This window comes from Passer montanus, unplaced genomic scaffold, assembly GCF_014805655.1.
Source record: "Passer montanus isolate IOZ18808 unplaced genomic scaffold, ASM1480565v1 scaffold98, whole genome shotgun sequence".
Classification (NCBI taxonomy): Eukaryota; Metazoa; Chordata; class Aves; order Passeriformes; family Passeridae; genus Passer; species Passer montanus.
In genome coordinates, this window is record NW_024375256.1 from 1803433 (window position 1) to 1820860 (window position 17428).

Genomic DNA, 17428 nt, shown 5'->3' on the forward strand with positions numbered 1-17428 from the left:
CACTGAAAAAGGAGCTGAAGAGCAGCCAAATTCCTGGCCTGCTGCAGACCCCGAGCTCCACAAGCTGTGGTTGTCTGCATTGTGCTTCTGTGGCAAGAAATATCCTAAAGAGAAGGAGGAATTTATAGAAAGTGTAACACTTACCAGGGACAACATTCCCAGAAGCTGGGGGTGCTTAACCCTTCCTTTGGTAACAAAAAAATAAAAATTCAAATTATCCTGGATTCCAACACGTGGGATTTGTGGCCATACCTCATTTATGAATTCATTCAATGCATTATGAGCCATATATTGGGAATGACTCTGTGGGAAATCAACTGGAAACCAAACACAAAGCAACACGTCCCTCTCTTATTTTCCAAACTCTGTTTTCCAAACCCTATTTATCAAACTCTTATTTTCCAAACTCTATTTTCCAAACCCTATTTTCCAAAACATGCATCATTAAAATAACCAGGTGACAGCAAACAGGTTTCCTTTGCACTCAGGATTAGCAAACAGGACAATGGTGTTTTGTCAAAATCCATATTAAATTTCCCAGAACTTTCAGAAGAAGGGGGATTTCACCTGGATCTTGGATGTTGGGTTCAGATGGATGGATCCCACTCTGGGGAATTGCTGGACAAAGAAGGCAGGAGGAAGTGAAAGGGAGAGAGCTCAGAATTGTTCACATTACACAAAATTATTTCATAAATTCATTACATTTTGTACACTCAAAACCTCAACTATCCCGTTTTTCTTGCACTGAGAATTTAGATAATAAAATGGTCTGGAATTTAGAAAATCAAATGTCAGAGATTGTGTTCTTCCCTGGAGGCTGAATGTGGATCCACCCCCAGCTCCTCCAGGACACCGTTCCTGCCCAGCCACCCCGGACTCATTCCCAAGGCAGAGCAACTTAGAGCTGCACTATTCATAAATACACATTTATTTTTCATTAGAAATGCGTAATTACAGCATTTTTAAAGCATTTTCCCCTAGAAAAGTAGTTAAGCAACAGTACAAACAAAAGTGTTAGTCTTCTGCAAATACAGTTTTCATGACACTGAACAGAAAACACCAGCAAAAGGCCAAGACTTGCTGTCAAGGAATTTTTCCTTTTTTTTAAATATTTTCCTTTTTTTTGTTATAAACACCATAGCAAATTAAAAAAAAAGGCTGTTCCAACAGTGAAAAATATCTGAGCTCTGGAACTTTCCCTACGTGGCAAAGCAGGTACTGCAGGGCAGCAATACCCCAAACATCTGCAGACATTCCATTTTCACAGGAGGGACCAACGGGGTGGGCAGGGATGGAGTCTCACAGTTTGGATGCAGGAGAGTTCTTCCTCTCCCCACGAAAAATTTGTTTTGTCCTCTCTGAGTGGATTTAAGTGCAGCCCACGGGGTTTTGTTTGAAGGCCAGGACTTGGATTGGTGTCGTGATGCAGCTCTGACTGAAGTTGGAATTATCCCAGGTGTGGGTGAGCAGGGCAAGGCTGGAGGGTCTGAGGTCTGGGAGGTTTTTCCAGCCTTTCCCACTCCATTTCTGGCTGGAGTTCATTGCCAGCTCCCCAACATTCCACAATCCTCTCACTGGATTTGGATGGCTCCGTGCTCTATCTGCATTTCTGGCTGGATTGCTGATTGAAGGGAATCAGTGCCCTGCAAAGGGGAATGGGACAGCAGGAAATCAATCCAAAAGTGCTTTTTATTGGTGTAACCGAGAGAATAAAGTTCTTGTGAACACCAGTGGAAAAAATTCCAGAGCAAAATCCACATGGATGTGGGCTCTGTGACAGTGGGAATGGGAACACACTCACAAAGGCACCAAAAATAACATCAAGAGTCTCCATGAAGCCTAATGAGGAAGCTGAAATAATGCAATTATGATAAACATCTACAAAACCATGAGTGGCACCAAGGCAATTATTCCCTCTCTCTTCTCAGGGAAAGAACCAGCTCCAAATAAAGGAAATAAATACAGAGTCTGGCACCAAAGTGAAGCTGTGGAAGGCTCATCCCACCAGAGAGGCTTTGGGAACAGGGAGCTGGAAAGGGCACCAAGGATGAGCATGGAAAAGGCAGGAGGGAGTTCTGCAGTGCCAGAGCTGCTGGGGATAAGGGCAGTGGTGGCTTTGTCCTTGGAATTTCCCAGCTGGAGCAGGATGGGGTCTAAAAATGCTGATTTTCCCCACTGCAGCCTTTCCCTGTTTAGGGTGAAGTCAGACCAGCAGGACTACAGGCAGCTTTTCCTCAGGAAATTCTTCCTGCAGGCCTGATTCCCCTCACTTCCCAAGGAAATCCAGGAAGAATTGCGAGTGAGCACAACTGACTGAAACCTCCAAAGGAAAAATCTCTTTACAAACCAACTCACTGCCTACCAGGAACAACTGGGGAGGAAAAAAATCCAAATTCCTGGGAGTCAGGAAAGCACCTGCAGAGCTGTGAGAGGAGCAGCATCCAGAACAGCTGCACTGGCCTGCACAGAGCCCCTCACACCCAAAAAAAAATTCCCCTGCCAGCAGCCAACACAGCACGGATAGAATTCCAAGCCCAGGGCAAGGATTTCAGGATTTTTTCCCTCTGAACTCCCTCTCATTGCAGAGATCTGCCCTTGCTGGATTTTCCCTCACAAACACGTCTAAAGGATGCTCTGTGCAACAGCCTGGCCACACAATTCTCTCTCTGACAGGATTTTGGTGATAAAAAAGCCTCATTTGAGGTCCTGCTTTGTGCTCCAGCCTTGAACCTGCCAAAAGATTCACAAGGGGGAAAATCCACCAGAATTCCCAGTTTTTAGGTTTTGTTGCACAGTCCCAGCTTATTTATTATTCAAATCAAAACACCAGAAGTTCAAAATCCTAAAGTGTAGCTCCTAAATTAATTTATTTCCCTCTGCTTTGTTGCCAGTGATTGCATTTGGCTACAGGAATGTTTTCCCTGTTTAATTTGAAGGGTATTTTGTGTTTGCTTAAAAGTTCAATAAATTCATGCCAAGAAGCTGAATAAAACTGTGAGATTGCTAAATTGGATAGCACAAAAAATTTAAATAATCCTCAAAGTTTTCTTTCCCATTTAGAGGAAAAGTGTGCTGAGTAAATAGAATTATCAAATATCAGCACAATAGCAACACCAAATATTGATCCAACCTCAGACCTGAAGGGATTGCAAGAATTTATATTTGGAATGATGGTGGGTTTTTTCCAAATCTAACAAAATTTACCACCAGCATTGCATCTGAGCACAGCATTTTAATCCAAATATTCTGTATTTCTAGACTTTGCAAACTGCTGTCAAAACATGAAAAGAAGCCAAGCAAAAATCATTCATGAATAGACTGAAAATACAAAATTGAAGTAGATTTTGCTCTGCTCCAGCTGAACTCAGAGCAGGAATTCATTTCAGGAAAAAAAAAGGGCAGAAAACGGGTACCTTGTAGTGAGACATGAAATAAATCCACATTTGTGCCGTTTCTAACAGGGAATTGGCACAGAATCCAACCCAGGTGGAAAATAAATTCCACTTTAATGAGCTTTGATTGATAAAGAGCTGCAAAATCCTTGGGAGCCTCTCAGCACCTTGACAAAGAATCAGGTGAAAGTGTCAGTGCAGCCTCACTTGGATTTTCCCTTCCCTCAGAAAAGACTTTTCCTTTCAGATGAGAGATCCCTCTCCACAGGAAAATTCCATATTTTTATCCACAAAAAGCTCCTGAACGATTGATAAACTCAGAGCAGTGCAAACACCAAGTTGGTTTCTCCAGCTGCTTTCCAGATCCTCAGTTTTCACTTGGTGCAAAGTGAGGAAATATTTATGGCTGACTTGTTTTGGGGCTTGCCTGCTTTTCCTTTCCTGCCCTTTTGCTGTCCCATTCCTGCCCTGCTTTCCCTGGAAAGCTCTGGGGCTTCACCACAGCCCAAAACCAACACGGTGCCAAGTGTCCCTGCAGAGGGAGCTCCTGGGGGCTGCTGCTCTTGGGAACTCTGCTCCAGAATTCCTTCCTGAGGAGGAATGATGAGGATGAGGAGGGAATGATGAGGGGAAAGCCCATGGAGGGAAATTTGGGAATTCCCCGGGTTTGGAGAGGGGACAGCAGCATGAGGAACACCTCTCACTGCCTGCTGTGCTTATCTGGGGTCATGGTCCTTGTGGGTCCTTCCCAGCTCAGGGTATCCCTGTTGTTCCTGGATTTATTAAATCAGTGATTTCATGGTGGATCCATCAAAAACAAGGCACAATCCCTGCAGAACACCCTCAGTGTCCAGAGCACTGTTAAAAATAAAATATTGACAAGGGCAGTGCCGAGGCAAAAAGAATTCCACAACCACTTGGAGAAGCCCACAGAGTGGGATTTTCAAAACCATGTGTGACCAAATTCAGAAAAACGTGTTCCAACTGTTTTAAATCAACTTTGTGGTGCTGTCACCAAAGCTTCAAGCTGATGACAGACTTTTTCTAGCCTCAGATTCACGGCTGTTCAAACTGATTAAAAACGACCAAAAAAACCCCAATAATTCCTCCTCAAGCAGAGAGGATCAAGTGTTCACTTCCAACTGGACTTTCTGTTGATCAAAACAACTGGAAAACTGCTGTCAGAACAGGAAGGACTTTTCTGAGGGAAACCTCAGTCTGAAAATACTTTCTGGCTGATTGCAGCCACGTTTTTGGTGCTGTCCTTTGTGAGGCTCTCAGCCTTCAAGGACACACCAGTGACCAAAATAACTTCTCCAGAGGCACTGAGCAGGGACAGCAAAGCAGGAGCAGTCAAGGATCATTTCTACCTCCAAAAAAAAAAGATGTATCTTATTATAAATGATGGGGTTTATGGTGTGGGAAGAGAGTGATGAGCTGCTTGTATTTGTGGGTAGATATAAAACAGATCGGAGAGGAGAGGAGAAGGAGAAGGAGGAGGAGGAGGAAAGGGCTCTCGTACTTGGCTGGTGGCAGCGTGGTCTGTCACGGGGGTCAGCTGCACGTACTGCACCTGGATGTCGCTGCCCTGCAGCGGGGAGCCGTCCACGCCGCCGGCCGCGGGCTCGGCCGAGGCCACGGCGATCAGCTGAGCCCCCTGCAGCACCTGTGGGAGGGCAAGAGAGAGGTGAGAGCTGGAATGCCACCAAGGCAGTGATGTTTAAGTTTTAGTTTTTGTATTTTCAGATTCTGGACTGCATTGGTACCTCACTCTGAACTCATATAAAGTGTCAGCAGCTCTTCTCACAGCTCAGGCACACACAACAATCCTTTTCCAGCCCAGAACCAAGGACACCACAGGCCAAAAAGTGCAAACAACAAAAAGGCCCAAAAGGCCCAAAAGGCCCAAAAAGTGCAAACAACAGGGAATGGAGGGGAGCAAACTGGGAGGATGGGACTGCATCAGCTGGAGCTGAGACTAGAGAATGACCCCCACATGGAAATGGACCAAATCTTATGAAAGTGTGAGAACTTACAACCTGCTGTCCATCTTGGGTCCATCTTGGGTGTTGCCCTGGCTGGGCTGTTGTACTGCCCAAGATGTATTCTTTGAAGACCTTTTAATAAATATCTATTTTATTCCTTTAACTCTGTCCAGCTCCTGTTCTAGGCATCAGAAGGAGCACAGACGGCAACTGGTCCCAGCTCCCTGCCCAGCAGGGCTGGTGCCTTAAGATTTTAGTTTTTGTACTTTTCAAATCCTGTACTGCGTTAGTGCATGGCTCTGAACTCCGTATAAAATGTAGTTAACTGTCTTCACATTTGGGTCAGACCATCTCCCAGACCAGGAATACCCCATGAACCAGCCAAACAAATCCAACCAGGAATCTCCAAACAAATCCAACCAGGAACACCCCATGAACCTCCAAACAAACAGAACCAGGAACACCCCATGAACCTCCAAACAAATCCAACCAGGAACCTCCAAACAAATCCAACCAGGAACACCCCATGAACCTCCAAACAAATCCAGCCAGGAACCTCCAAACAAATCCAACCAGGAACACCCCACGAACCTCCAAACAAATCCAGATCCAACACCAAATCCCACTCAAGGAACCACAAGAGAAGCTGTCCCTCAGTCCCAGCTGCTCCCAGCAGGGTTTCCCACAAAACATGGAGCAGATGGATTCCCATACTGGATGCTCAGTGCATTTGGTCTTGTGGGATTGATAACTGTGTTAATTATGGAAAGTTAATTGGCACAGAGTGGCAGATCCTGCTGTGAGTGTGATACCATCAGGAATCACTGAGCAAGGTTTTCCTGCATGAACACCCAAATCCAAGATATTCCTTCCCACAGCCAAGGCATTCATTACAGCAATGTTTATATTCCTATCAATAGGAAGGTGTAGATTTAGGAATTCCTAATTAATGCTGATGTTTATCCCATCTGCATTTGACTGGAGAAAACAACAAGTCCCTCACAGGCTTCAAACCCACAGAAAAACTGATCCATCTCAAAGCACTTAAAAACGGGCTTGGGATAAACTCATTTTAATTCCCTTCTTGAAACAAAAATCAGAATGAAATAAATGTATATAAAAAATAACAAGTCCCCCTTGCATTTCTCAAACCAGCCCCACATCCAGGTTTAACTTTTATGAGCCACAAATGAGGGATTTCTAAACATTTGAACACAATGAACAAAAGGAATCTTTCAAACCAAAAGAAGAGAACAAAGAGCAAAAAATAACATTGTTCACAAAGGTTCTGCTGACCAAAGGATGATTTCTCAGCTGATCTGAGGGTGGGTGGCCATGGATGAGGGGGTGGACCTGAATTTCCCAGGGGAGCGTGGGAGGAAGAGGAGGTGACCTCCAGGAATGACCTCCAGGGTGTTGTCAGGATTTTATTGGGATCTTGGGTGTTCTGAGACATCACCAGCACCAAGCTGCTCCAGGATGTCCCAGGCTGCTTTGAAGGAATAAGCAGAATTCTCTCATCCCACAGTATTAGTTTTGGAAGCACCTGAAGCTGTCAGGAACACCCCTTGTCCCACTGATCCCCTGCAGGTTTGAAATTAGTTTTTTTTTTTCATTTATTTCTCAACTGGAAAATTCAGAAGGGTTGGGAGTGACTGAACAACCCCACGAGCAGAGTCCTGGAATAGTTTGGGTTGGAGCACGTGGGAGAGTGGAGGTGTCCCTGGCCATGACATGGGGTGACCCCAATGTCCCTTCCAACCCAACCATTCCAGGACTCTGGGGTTCTCCCTGTGTCATCCCCCTGACCTGAATCTCTGCCTTTCTCTTCAGGTTCTTCCCTCTCCTCTCCCCCTTTTCCTCCCCTCTGTCATACTCTCTTCAAAGTCTTGGTGATTTGGGACATGAAAACAATTGATCTCCCAAATTTCTCTATTTTGACCCTTTTTCAGTGAGATATTTACCACAGAAAACATAATAAAATTAATATTAATAATGAAAACCAGCTACTTTCTCTGCTCTCTTTCTTTCCATGTCAAGTCCATTTTATCCCATAAAAATAATTCCCATTTAACACTGAACTGCCAAGGCATGAAAGGGAATTTTTCAAAAAATAATAAAAGAGAAGGAATTTTCTTTCAACTTCTTCCAAAATTATTCAAACATGGTTGAGATCCTATAACATTTTTCAAACCTGCTAAACCCCATTTTGAACCTTCTAAACCCCCTTTCTGAACCTTCTAAAACACATTTTAAACTTTCTAAACCCCATTTTTGAACCATTCTTGCTACTGTTGTGAGCTCTTTTATTAATCTCATCAAGCACATATGTTTGTCTACCCATAAAAAGCTCAAAAGTAAGATATTTTGGGATTTTGGTGCCTTTTTTCCATGTATTTTCCCCATTTCTACAGCAGGAATGCAGTAAAAGGTGCTGTTTCTTTAAACCAAAGTGAGGTTTGGAATCCCAGAAGGAGTGGATGTGTCTGGAAGCTGAAAATGCTGGGACACTGATGGCCAAACACATTCAAATGACAAACACAGCTCCTCCAAATGATAAGAAGCTCTGCTGATAAGAGTTCTCTTCAAAAAGATAACTCCCTGTCCCTGATTCCTTTCAGTCTGAAACTTTTGGAGCCTTAAACTAAAACCATCTCCTGCATTTAATGCCAGCAGAACATTCATTTAGTGGCTCACATCCTCAAACATTCCACTCTGAAGGAAATGCAGGGTGGTGGGAGAAGAGCAGTGCAGAAAATCCCACTGCAAGAGCTTTCAGGTGCTTTATTCTCATTAACATCCCAATTAATTGCTCTGGCAATAAAAGTGTGTTGGGTTAAAGTAAAACAAAATAAAAAGCATCCACTGCTCTTAAAGTGAGGGAATTTCATGAGCTGCTTCCTTGGAGACCTTCCCTTCCCCAACAAGAGCTTGTACCTAAATTTGTTATTTCTTTCTGACATGAAATGTGCCGATATGAAAATAAATTCAGCATAAATCAAAGCAGTTGAGAGTGGAGGGACTGTCCCTGCTGTGCATTTCTGGGAGTGCTGAGTGGAACCCTGCAAAAAGTGACCTTAAATCTGTCAAAGCTTCATCAGGGAGCCCCCAGCAGAGCCATAGAACAAGGAGCACCTCCTGGAAATTCCCCAAAATCACAGGCATGGAAAACGAAACTGATTTCAGCTCCACGGAGAGGGGAGAAACCAAAAGGAGAATCCCAGAGTGTGTTTTTAGCAGGGCATTATTGAATTGTGTAAGGAGAATAAACCATCCCAGCTCTGAGATTCCCTTCCTGTGCTGGAGAAATGTGGGAACACAACCTGCAGCCACCCAAATGTCCCCAAAATGTCCTTTTTCCTGCCTGCCATGGTCGGGGGAGTGAGAGGAGTGATGGCAAAGTGTGGCTTTGCTTTGATTCCTGGCAGGGATGGGTTCAGGCCCTGAACAATGATGTCAAATGCATCAAATCCAAAGAGATTTCCACTGAAAATCCTCTTGAAACCAGCACACGTGCAAAGGTTAATTATAATTATAATTAATTGGCAGTTTGAGTGCAGATGGAATTTCAGTAGAAATGACTGGTTATGGAAACAGGAGTTACCTCATTCCCTGTATCAAATTCAAGGGGATTTTGGGAAGAGAGGAAATCTGGATGGTTCCTGTGACTCATCTCCTGCTCCGAGATCCTCCCAGGGAATTGTGCTCCAAGGGAAGCTCCTCAGGATGGCTCTGGAGTTACCTGAGGGCTCTTCCCAAACCAACCTGTACTTCAGAGGGATGGAGCACCCTCTGACAAAGGGAAAGCCTGGGAGAACTGGGATTGTTCAGCTTGGAGAAGCATCAGGGTGACCAAACTGTGACCTTCCAGTGCCTGAAGGGGCCCCAAGAACAATGGGGAGAGATTTGGACAAGGGATGGAGGGACAGGACACAGGGAATGGCTCCCAGTGCCAGAGGATGGTTGGGATATTGGGAAGGAATTCCTCCCTGTGAGGGTGGGGAGGTGCTGCAAGGGAATTCCGAGAGAATTCCTGACTTCCCCATCCCTGGAAGCGTCCCCTGGACAGGGCTTGGAGCAACCTGGGATAGTGGAAGGTGTCCCATGGCAGGGGTGGATCTGGGTGAGCTTTAAGGTCCCTCAGGAGTCTCCAGATCCACACAATTACAAGAATTTGTGAAGAAATGGGTCAGTGCCAGCAGCAAGCACAGCAAAACCCATGGAACTGCCTCCCAAAGGAAGAGTTTTCAGGAGTGGGCAATTCCAGATCTCTAGGATAATTCACTGTTCTGAGCAACACTAAAGAAGCCTTTGGCTTAAATGGGTTTTTTTGGGTTTTTTTCTAGAAGAATGTTATTGTTGGGTTTTATTCAATGCACAACTGAGTAATGGCTGGATAATCCAGAGAAAAATACTCCAGAGTCAGGGAAATCTTCCTAAACTGGAGCTGCTGAGTGCAAGAGCTCAGGGAAGGAGTCAAAGACAAAGGGTGATACAGACTCCTGCAAGGACCAGACTGGGAGACGAGAGGTCATTCCAAGGAATAACTGAGGGTGACTCAAGCAGCATCTGCCTGGTGGAAAATCTGTGAGTACCCCAGCCAAGAGGGAGAGGATCCCTCCTTCCTGAAGGAATGGTTCCCTTTCCATCCCAATGTGGCAAATCCCTGCTCATCTGAAAAATACAAACCTGGCTTGAAATGGCACCCTGCTCCCAAAGTCCTGCTGGGATTGGTTCTGCTAAAAACAAAAGGTCAGGAGAAATGCTGGGGTATTTTCAGCACTTCCCATGACATTCTGCTGAAGGCTTCAGGCAACTGCAGAAGGAAGAGCATCCAATCTTTTCCTAAATAAATTCAGGGGAGGATTTGGCCTCTCAGTGCTGCTGAGAAGCTCCATCCCCTCCAATGAGGCTGGCAGTAAATATGCCACTTAAGAAGAGTCTGAGCAGATCACCGAGGATCTCCCCAAATCCCACACAGCTGGGAGATGTCTGCTCCAATCCCTCACTCTGCCCTCAGAAGGGTCATTTCACTTCAATTCCAGAAAGAAAAGAGATTTAGGGGGAGCTGCAAATGTTTACATCATAACTGGCAGTGGGGTTTTTTAAATAGAAGCAAAATAACATCTGAAAGTTTGGCTCTTGTTGCCAGAGTAACGAAACACTGCTCCTACTGTCCCCGACAGGATCCCATTAACCAGGAGAAATATGGATGGGGAAAACGAGCACGGAGACACAGAGAAGTTCTAGGATTGCACAGCTCAGGAAAAGGCCTGAGAAAATGAATTTTCTCCCTCCACCACTTGAATTCTGGAATGATGTCACCAGCTGGAGTTCCATCCATCAGGATCAGAAGTTCGTGGTGGCTTCAAAGGAAAAGCAGGAGGAGGTTGGAGGGAAAAACCAGAGTGAGGAGCCTGAGCTATAAATCAGGAGCTGGAGAAAGTTCTAAGCCGGTGCTTGTCAATTAAAGAGCACTTAAAGGAGCAAACAGTGCTCTGGAGAATTACCTGAATTACAATAATGAGTTTCTAAGAGAAACTTGCACCAAAAAAACCCTGCTCTGGATATAATTAATGGAAAAAAATTCCCAAGGACAAGGAAAAGTGGAAACTTGACCCCAGTTAAAGAGCAGAGTCGGTCCCTCAGGGATTGTTCTCTTTAACAGCCCCACTCCTTGGGGAAGATGCTCCCTGGTTTCCTGCACAGGGAAGGAATGCAGGACCTGGAGCTGTCTGTTGTCTTTGGTTTTCCTTCCCCACCCAAATCTCGTGACAGGAGTGACAGAGCTCTACTGAACACGAGGAGTTCTCCGTGTTATGGAGGTATTTCCATGTGGAGGGGGAATATGAATCCCAGAGTTTCAGCTAAAAACAAACATATGGGGTTTGGAATGAAAACCATATGAGAGAACACCTGCACTTCTCCAAACGCTCCTACAAAAGCTACAGGATAATGGTAGAAAAGGAATTAAAACACTCAACTCCAGCTCCAGTCCTGGCTTTTATCTCCTAGGAAAGTTCATGTCCAAGGAGTCCAAAGGAACAGAAGTTTTATCTATTTTATTTCAATTACTGCACTGGGCAAGGTGAGTGTGGCTCTGGCAGTGACCAGAACTCAGAGCACATGGGCTGGATATTAAAAGTGATCCATCATCTCCCACCCCAGAAAATCATCTCTGATGTCCAACGGCTTTTCCTGAAGAAAAGCAATTAGGAAAACTGATGGATTTCCTCCATGGAAGTGGATGTTGTTCCATGCAGCCGCTGCAGTTTTTAAAATATTGGGTTTTGATGGATTTAATAAGCTCAGAATCAGCACAAATCAGCACCCTCAGATTCCCAGCAGGGCTCACAGATAAGCCATGAATTACCTCTGTTTTCTCCACCTGAGGCCACATCATTTCTGCTGGAATTCCACAGGTGCTTTCCTTTTGCCAAGGCACTAAGTGGACAAATGTTTCCAATCCCCTGGACAAAAGCCTGGGAATTGGTGCTCCTTCAGACCAAGCATTTGCAATGATGCAAATGTTCTTTTTCTAATTTCCAGCCATAAAACAGAAATGACTCCTCAGAGAGTGTCAGTTTGTTTGACTAAGTCATGTACTACAAGTTCTGAGGCTGCACATGATGCTCTCCCAATTCTGCAAATGAATTTGTGATTCCTTGAATTAATTTCCTCCTTTATGGACCCGTCTCAAGTTGAAGCCAGTAGCCTGACATGTAAGAATTGTACAAATCCTTCAAAAATGGGATTTGCCAATTACATTCCACATTGAGCCTGCAAATAAAATCCTTTTTCTGGAAGGGATTTTTAAAATTTAATTTTTTTTCCTGCTTGCATGGAAAGCACTCCCAGAGAAATTTGGATTTTAAATTTGGATTTTAAAGCTCTGTTTCAAACGGGAACAAAGAGGAATAAGAAGAGATTTGTTTATCCACTGCACTTCCTGCATCGCTTCGAAAACTGCATCGAGTCATTCTAAAGCCATTAGGTAACACATCCACCCTGTTCTGCTATAAATCATTAAAATCTCTTTGCTTTGGGGGTGGAAAACAATTGGCACGGGCGTGGAGTGCCTGTTCTCCCCCGTGGATTAAACTCCAACCATATGTGAGTTGTCAGGGCAGTTTTACCCTTGCCGGGGCTCTCCGAGGTTCTGTGCTCTCCTCGCCCCTCTGGTTTTACCCTTTGTGTTCATTTTCCTCTCCAGCCACATCCAGGGGATGCAATTACAGGAACCAGAACATCTCTGAACCCTGGCTTTGCTGTAGAGCTCCAAGTTTCACCTGCGTGGAGCTCCCAGCCATCCCTGGCCTGTGCTTGAACCTCGCTCTCCCATCCAGCAAGAAATTTCTATTTTGCTACCAGCTGAGCCTCCAGGCCAGCCAAAGGTCTTTAATTCCCCTCTCCAGATTACATTTGCATACATGTTAAACTTTCCCAGCGTCATTTGCATGTTTGAAAAGGCATTTTGGAAGGCCCCTCCATTTGATTTTATTTTTCTTTCCTGGAGTGTGAGTTTGAAGCAGACATCAAGGAGAGCTCTGGACCCAGAAGTGTTGTTTGCTCTGAGTCCACATCTGCTTTTCCCCAAGCCATTGCCAGTTCTGGAGCTCACTTTAATACCCAGCTGGGATACTGTAAAACGAGGATAGAACCTCAAATAAAGGCTGGGAGCACATACTTGTGCTCAGGAATAGCTGTGTGCAGCCAGTTCAGCTTCACTCGTGTTCTACCCACTGAAATTTGGTCTCAGTGGAGGGAAAAGGGGGGAAAATCCCACCCCAAAGCAGGTCCTGTGTGTGTGGTCACACGAGTGGAAGTGGAACTAAAGCTCACCAGAGCTGCATAAAATCCATTTTTAGAAGGTTAAAGTACTTATTTTTACAATCAAGCCCTCAGTTCTGAAAGCAAAAATGTGGTTTTCTCCAAGCAGCGAACACAGAATGTTCCCTGGGCTGCTGGGAATCTTCTCCCTCCACAACTCCAAACTTTCCTCTAACCCGTGGGAAGTCTGGTAGGAATTTTTTAAATTCTTAGACCACTCCAGCTATTGGAGTAGAGAGGGAAATGCTGGACAAAGAGAGCTGAATAAATGGATTAATTCTATATAAACCATCATTTTTGGCAGCTTTGGTGGCGCAAACATCCATCAGGAGTCGGGCAGCAATAAAAGTGATAACCTGATAAGGTTATCCCAAAAGCTGTGCAGAGGGAAGGAGCACAAGCTGTGGCTGACAGGGATTTGTGGGATGGGGAAGGAGTTTTGAGAGTGTCAGGGAAAGTTCTTCCTCCTCCCAGCCCATTAAGGGATGAATTATTTTGATTTAGATGAGCAGATTTTTCTTCACACATCCTCCAGTCTGAGCCTGACTGCGTCTGGCTGCTTGTGGAGATGAGGAAGGGCTCAAAATGGGTTCAGCATTGGAGGAAAAATCAAAACCCACCCACATTTGGCCTTGCTCGAGTCTGGGGCTGATACAAACGAGAGAATTTCCAGCCCTCACATGGATCCAGACGCTCCCTGGGAGTGCAAAATGCCAAGATCCCGTTAATGTAAGATTCCATCGAGCTCGTGCTCATAAAAAGCACTTTTTCATATCTAACACAGAACATACTGGGCGTTTTTTTCCTTAAAAATCCTGCAAAAAGTGTGGAAGTTGAGCAAAAGCAGCTCATGGGGAGACCCAGAATGACCCTGGGTCACTGAGCCCCCTCATGCTGAATTCCTCCAGGCAGCCCCCAGTTCCCAGCTAAAAACAGCTAAGGAAATTCTGGGAATATTTCCCCCCTGAATTCCCAGCTCCTAAGGAAATTCCGGGAATATTTCCCCCCTGAATTCCCAGGTCCTAAGGAAATTCTGGGAATATTTCCCCACTGAATTCCCAGCTCCTAAGGAAATTCCGGGACTATTTCCCCACTAAATCCCCTAAGGAAATCCTGGGACTATTCCCCACTGAATTCCCAGCTCCTAAGGAAATTCTGGGACTATTCCCCACTGAATTCCCAGCTCCTAAGGAAATTCCGGGACTATTTCCCCCCTGAACTCCCAGGTCCTAAGGAAATTCTGGGACCATTTCCCGCATTAATTCACAATTTCTGGCTGAACACGAGGTGTTTTTGCAGCCTGTTCTCCTCCTGGTACCAACATTTTCCTCTGGAGCAACCTGGGGCTGGATCCTGCCAGGATGGAACAGTCCCAACAACTCCAAACTCCATCCCTCAAAAATCACTCCCCAACCCCCCTCAAATCCAAGTTTCACACTTTTTAGGAGAAAGGAGAAATGGGATTTAAGGAGAAGGAGGCAATAAGTGCTATTTAAGCTTTTGTCATAACAAGGAGATAAAAGCACAGGAAAGAAAGGGATAAAAGACTCTCCAAGGAGATTTGCAGCTGACCAAGAATTCCCTCTGATCCTTTTATTTACCTACTTGGAGCTTTTTCCTGAATATATCGCTTAGGAATTGGATCACACAAAGCACAAAGAAAGCCACTGTACAGTAAATAAACCACAGAGGAGATAAGGCATGAAACAGCACTGAAAAAGATCAATTTCATTTTTTTTTCTCTTTTTTTTATGCGCAGTCAGATTAAAAATCTTCAGGAATTATCCATCCTAAAACTGGAAATAAATATTAAAGCACTGGACATGCCAGAGGATGGTTGGGCAGTGTTATAAGAAGAGCAATAAGAGTTGATAATTGGATTTCAAATGAGATTTTAAAATTCAAATGGTGGCACCCAGAACAGAGCAAAGAGTGAACAGGGGAACTTTTTAAAGGTTTGGGAGTCTCTGTGAGAAATTTCATGCTCCAAATCCATGGGAATAAAAATTTCTGCCTATTTTCAGCCTGGATGTGACTGATCAGGGGTTAATTCCAGTGCTGGAGTGTCCAGAGATGGAGCAGGAGCTGTTGGGATCCTGTCCCACCCTCCTGGAGCTGCTGCAGATCCCCCAAACCCACATTCCCACTGATCCCCCAAACCCACATTCCCACTGTTCTGACGGGAACAATCCCCTTCACTGAGCCTTTTCCCAAATCTGTATTTGAGGGATCACTGAGCCTTTTCCTTCTCTCAGCTAATTCTGAGGAGCTGATCAGACCCCAGGGATTGAGCTTGGTTTGTCCCTGTGGAACAATCCCATTCCCAGTGTTCCCCCTGTGCTTTTCCCTGGTTTCCCTGCTGGAATTCCTGCAAATCCCGCTGGATGCAGCCCCGGACTCTGCTGAACGCTGCATTAACACATCCCAAATGTCAGGGGGAATTCCAGGGAAAGCTCAGCACTGTGGGGTGAGCTCAGCACCACTCACAATGGAATGATTTCATCTGAACCTCTGACAGCTGCTGACATTTCCCCTCTTTGTGCAGAATTTTCCATTTCTGCCATGCCCAGACCTGGGGACATTCCCAGGGTCCCCCCAGGGCCATTCCCACCTCGTTTACAAAGATCTCCTTTGAGAGCTGGGGATGGATGCAGGCTTCAAACATTCCACATCCCACTCCATGCCAAAGCTGCTGCTGCTGACATTCCTGAAGGCATTTCTCAAGTGTTGGGCCACAGGGAAATGGTTCTTGTACAAAATATATATTATTATATAATACAAAAAGATTATTATTCTATTGTTATATATTACATATGATTTTATTTTTATTTTATTTTTATTTTATATAGTATATATGTAATAATATAATAGGTAGTACCTTAATATTAATTCTTAATTAATTCTATTATGATTCTATATTCATAAATGATGAATTTATATTCATAAAATATAAAATAATAATACAATTTATTGTATAATATACCTGATAGAATAATATTAATTTCCAATAGAAATAATAGAAAACAATGTTATATATAGGAGGATATGAATTTTTTCTATGATGTAAGAAATTATAAGATATAATTTAATATACCATCAATATTATACAACATAATGTTATTGTATGGATTTTATGGGAATTTTAATTAATAAGAAACCAGGAGAGAAAAACAGAGGGGTCTCTTTGCTCCTTCTGTACCTGACCCTGTGTCGGGAAGGAGTAAATCAGGAGTAAATTCCACCTGAGGTTTGCATCAATAATTAGCAAAACTATAAATTAACGAGCTTATTATTACTAATAAACATTCCTTCTTCAGACCAATAAGTGCAAAGATTAAATTATAAAAATTCAATTTGACCTTGGAAAAACCCATCTGGAATTTCTGGATGTTTTTTACCAACAAGGGAAGTTTGGAATTATTTGGATGCTGCAAACAAAAGCCTGAAGGGCTCAGCTCTGAAGGGGAGGAAGGTGCACGTGGAAATAATTAATGTGGAGAAATCCCTAATAATTCTGCTCATGGCACAGGGAGAAATCTGGGAATGTTTCCACACAACACGTGGGAAGAGCGGAGCCCGGTGCTCACACGGATTGAAACTTCCCTGAGGAATCCAAGAGCGAGGATGAGAGCAGGGACAGAGACTCCACAAAAGGGATTAAGGGAGAAAATGAAAAGTTTGAAGGCGATCTTCAGGATAAAAATTCCAGCAGAATACAGAGCGCTCCAGGAAAAATCAAAATAAAACCTTGGAGACTGCACTGCCAAGCGCTGCCATTCCACAAACCCGGCATCCAAAGCTCTTATTCCATGGCAAGGTAAATCCAGGCTTTCTACCCAGGGGATGGGATTTCTGTCCTGATAAACAGCTGGGAAAATCCACAGATGTGATGTGCAGGAAAGATCAGTGTAAGATCATTCTGCAGGAGGGAGAATTCCAATTTATTTTTGGTGTGCTGGAGTCATTAAGGCTTAAAACAGAGGGGGGAAAGTTCTGTAGTGAGAAACAATTAAAATAATTGCAATAATTAAAAATGTGAGGGATTGCACTTAGCTCTAAAAGGAAATTATTAAGAAAAATAATTCATTTAAAAATTAAAATCTTTATTCCTGCACAAACTTAAAGCACTTGAGCAGCAGCCAATAGTGCAGGGAAAGCAACGTTCTCCTTCCAAAGCTTCCACTGGAATAGCTGAGATATCCCGAGAAAATTCGAAATAAA

The 17428-nt window shown here is 44.1% G+C and overlaps 1 protein-coding gene across 2 annotated transcripts in view; it reads right to left on the minus strand.

Moving 5' to 3' along the window:
* Positions 1 to 863: 863 nt before the first annotated feature.
* The window catches only part of LOC120496276 (BTG3 associated nuclear protein), a 101181-nt gene continuing 84616 nt past the window's right edge, over positions 864 to 17428 (minus strand). The window contains exons 11-12 of one of the 2 annotated variants that reach the window (XM_039696562.1): positions 4915 to 5058; positions 864 to 1643 (exon numbers count right to left, since the gene is read on the minus strand). In XM_039696562.1, coding sequence (XP_039552496.1) covers positions 1572 to 1643; positions 4915 to 5058 — 216 coding nt within the window. In that variant the 3' untranslated portion in view covers positions 864 to 1571. The remainder of the gene's footprint in view (positions 1644 to 4914; positions 5059 to 17428) is intronic. The other variant, XM_039696563.1, reaches the window with a different exon arrangement.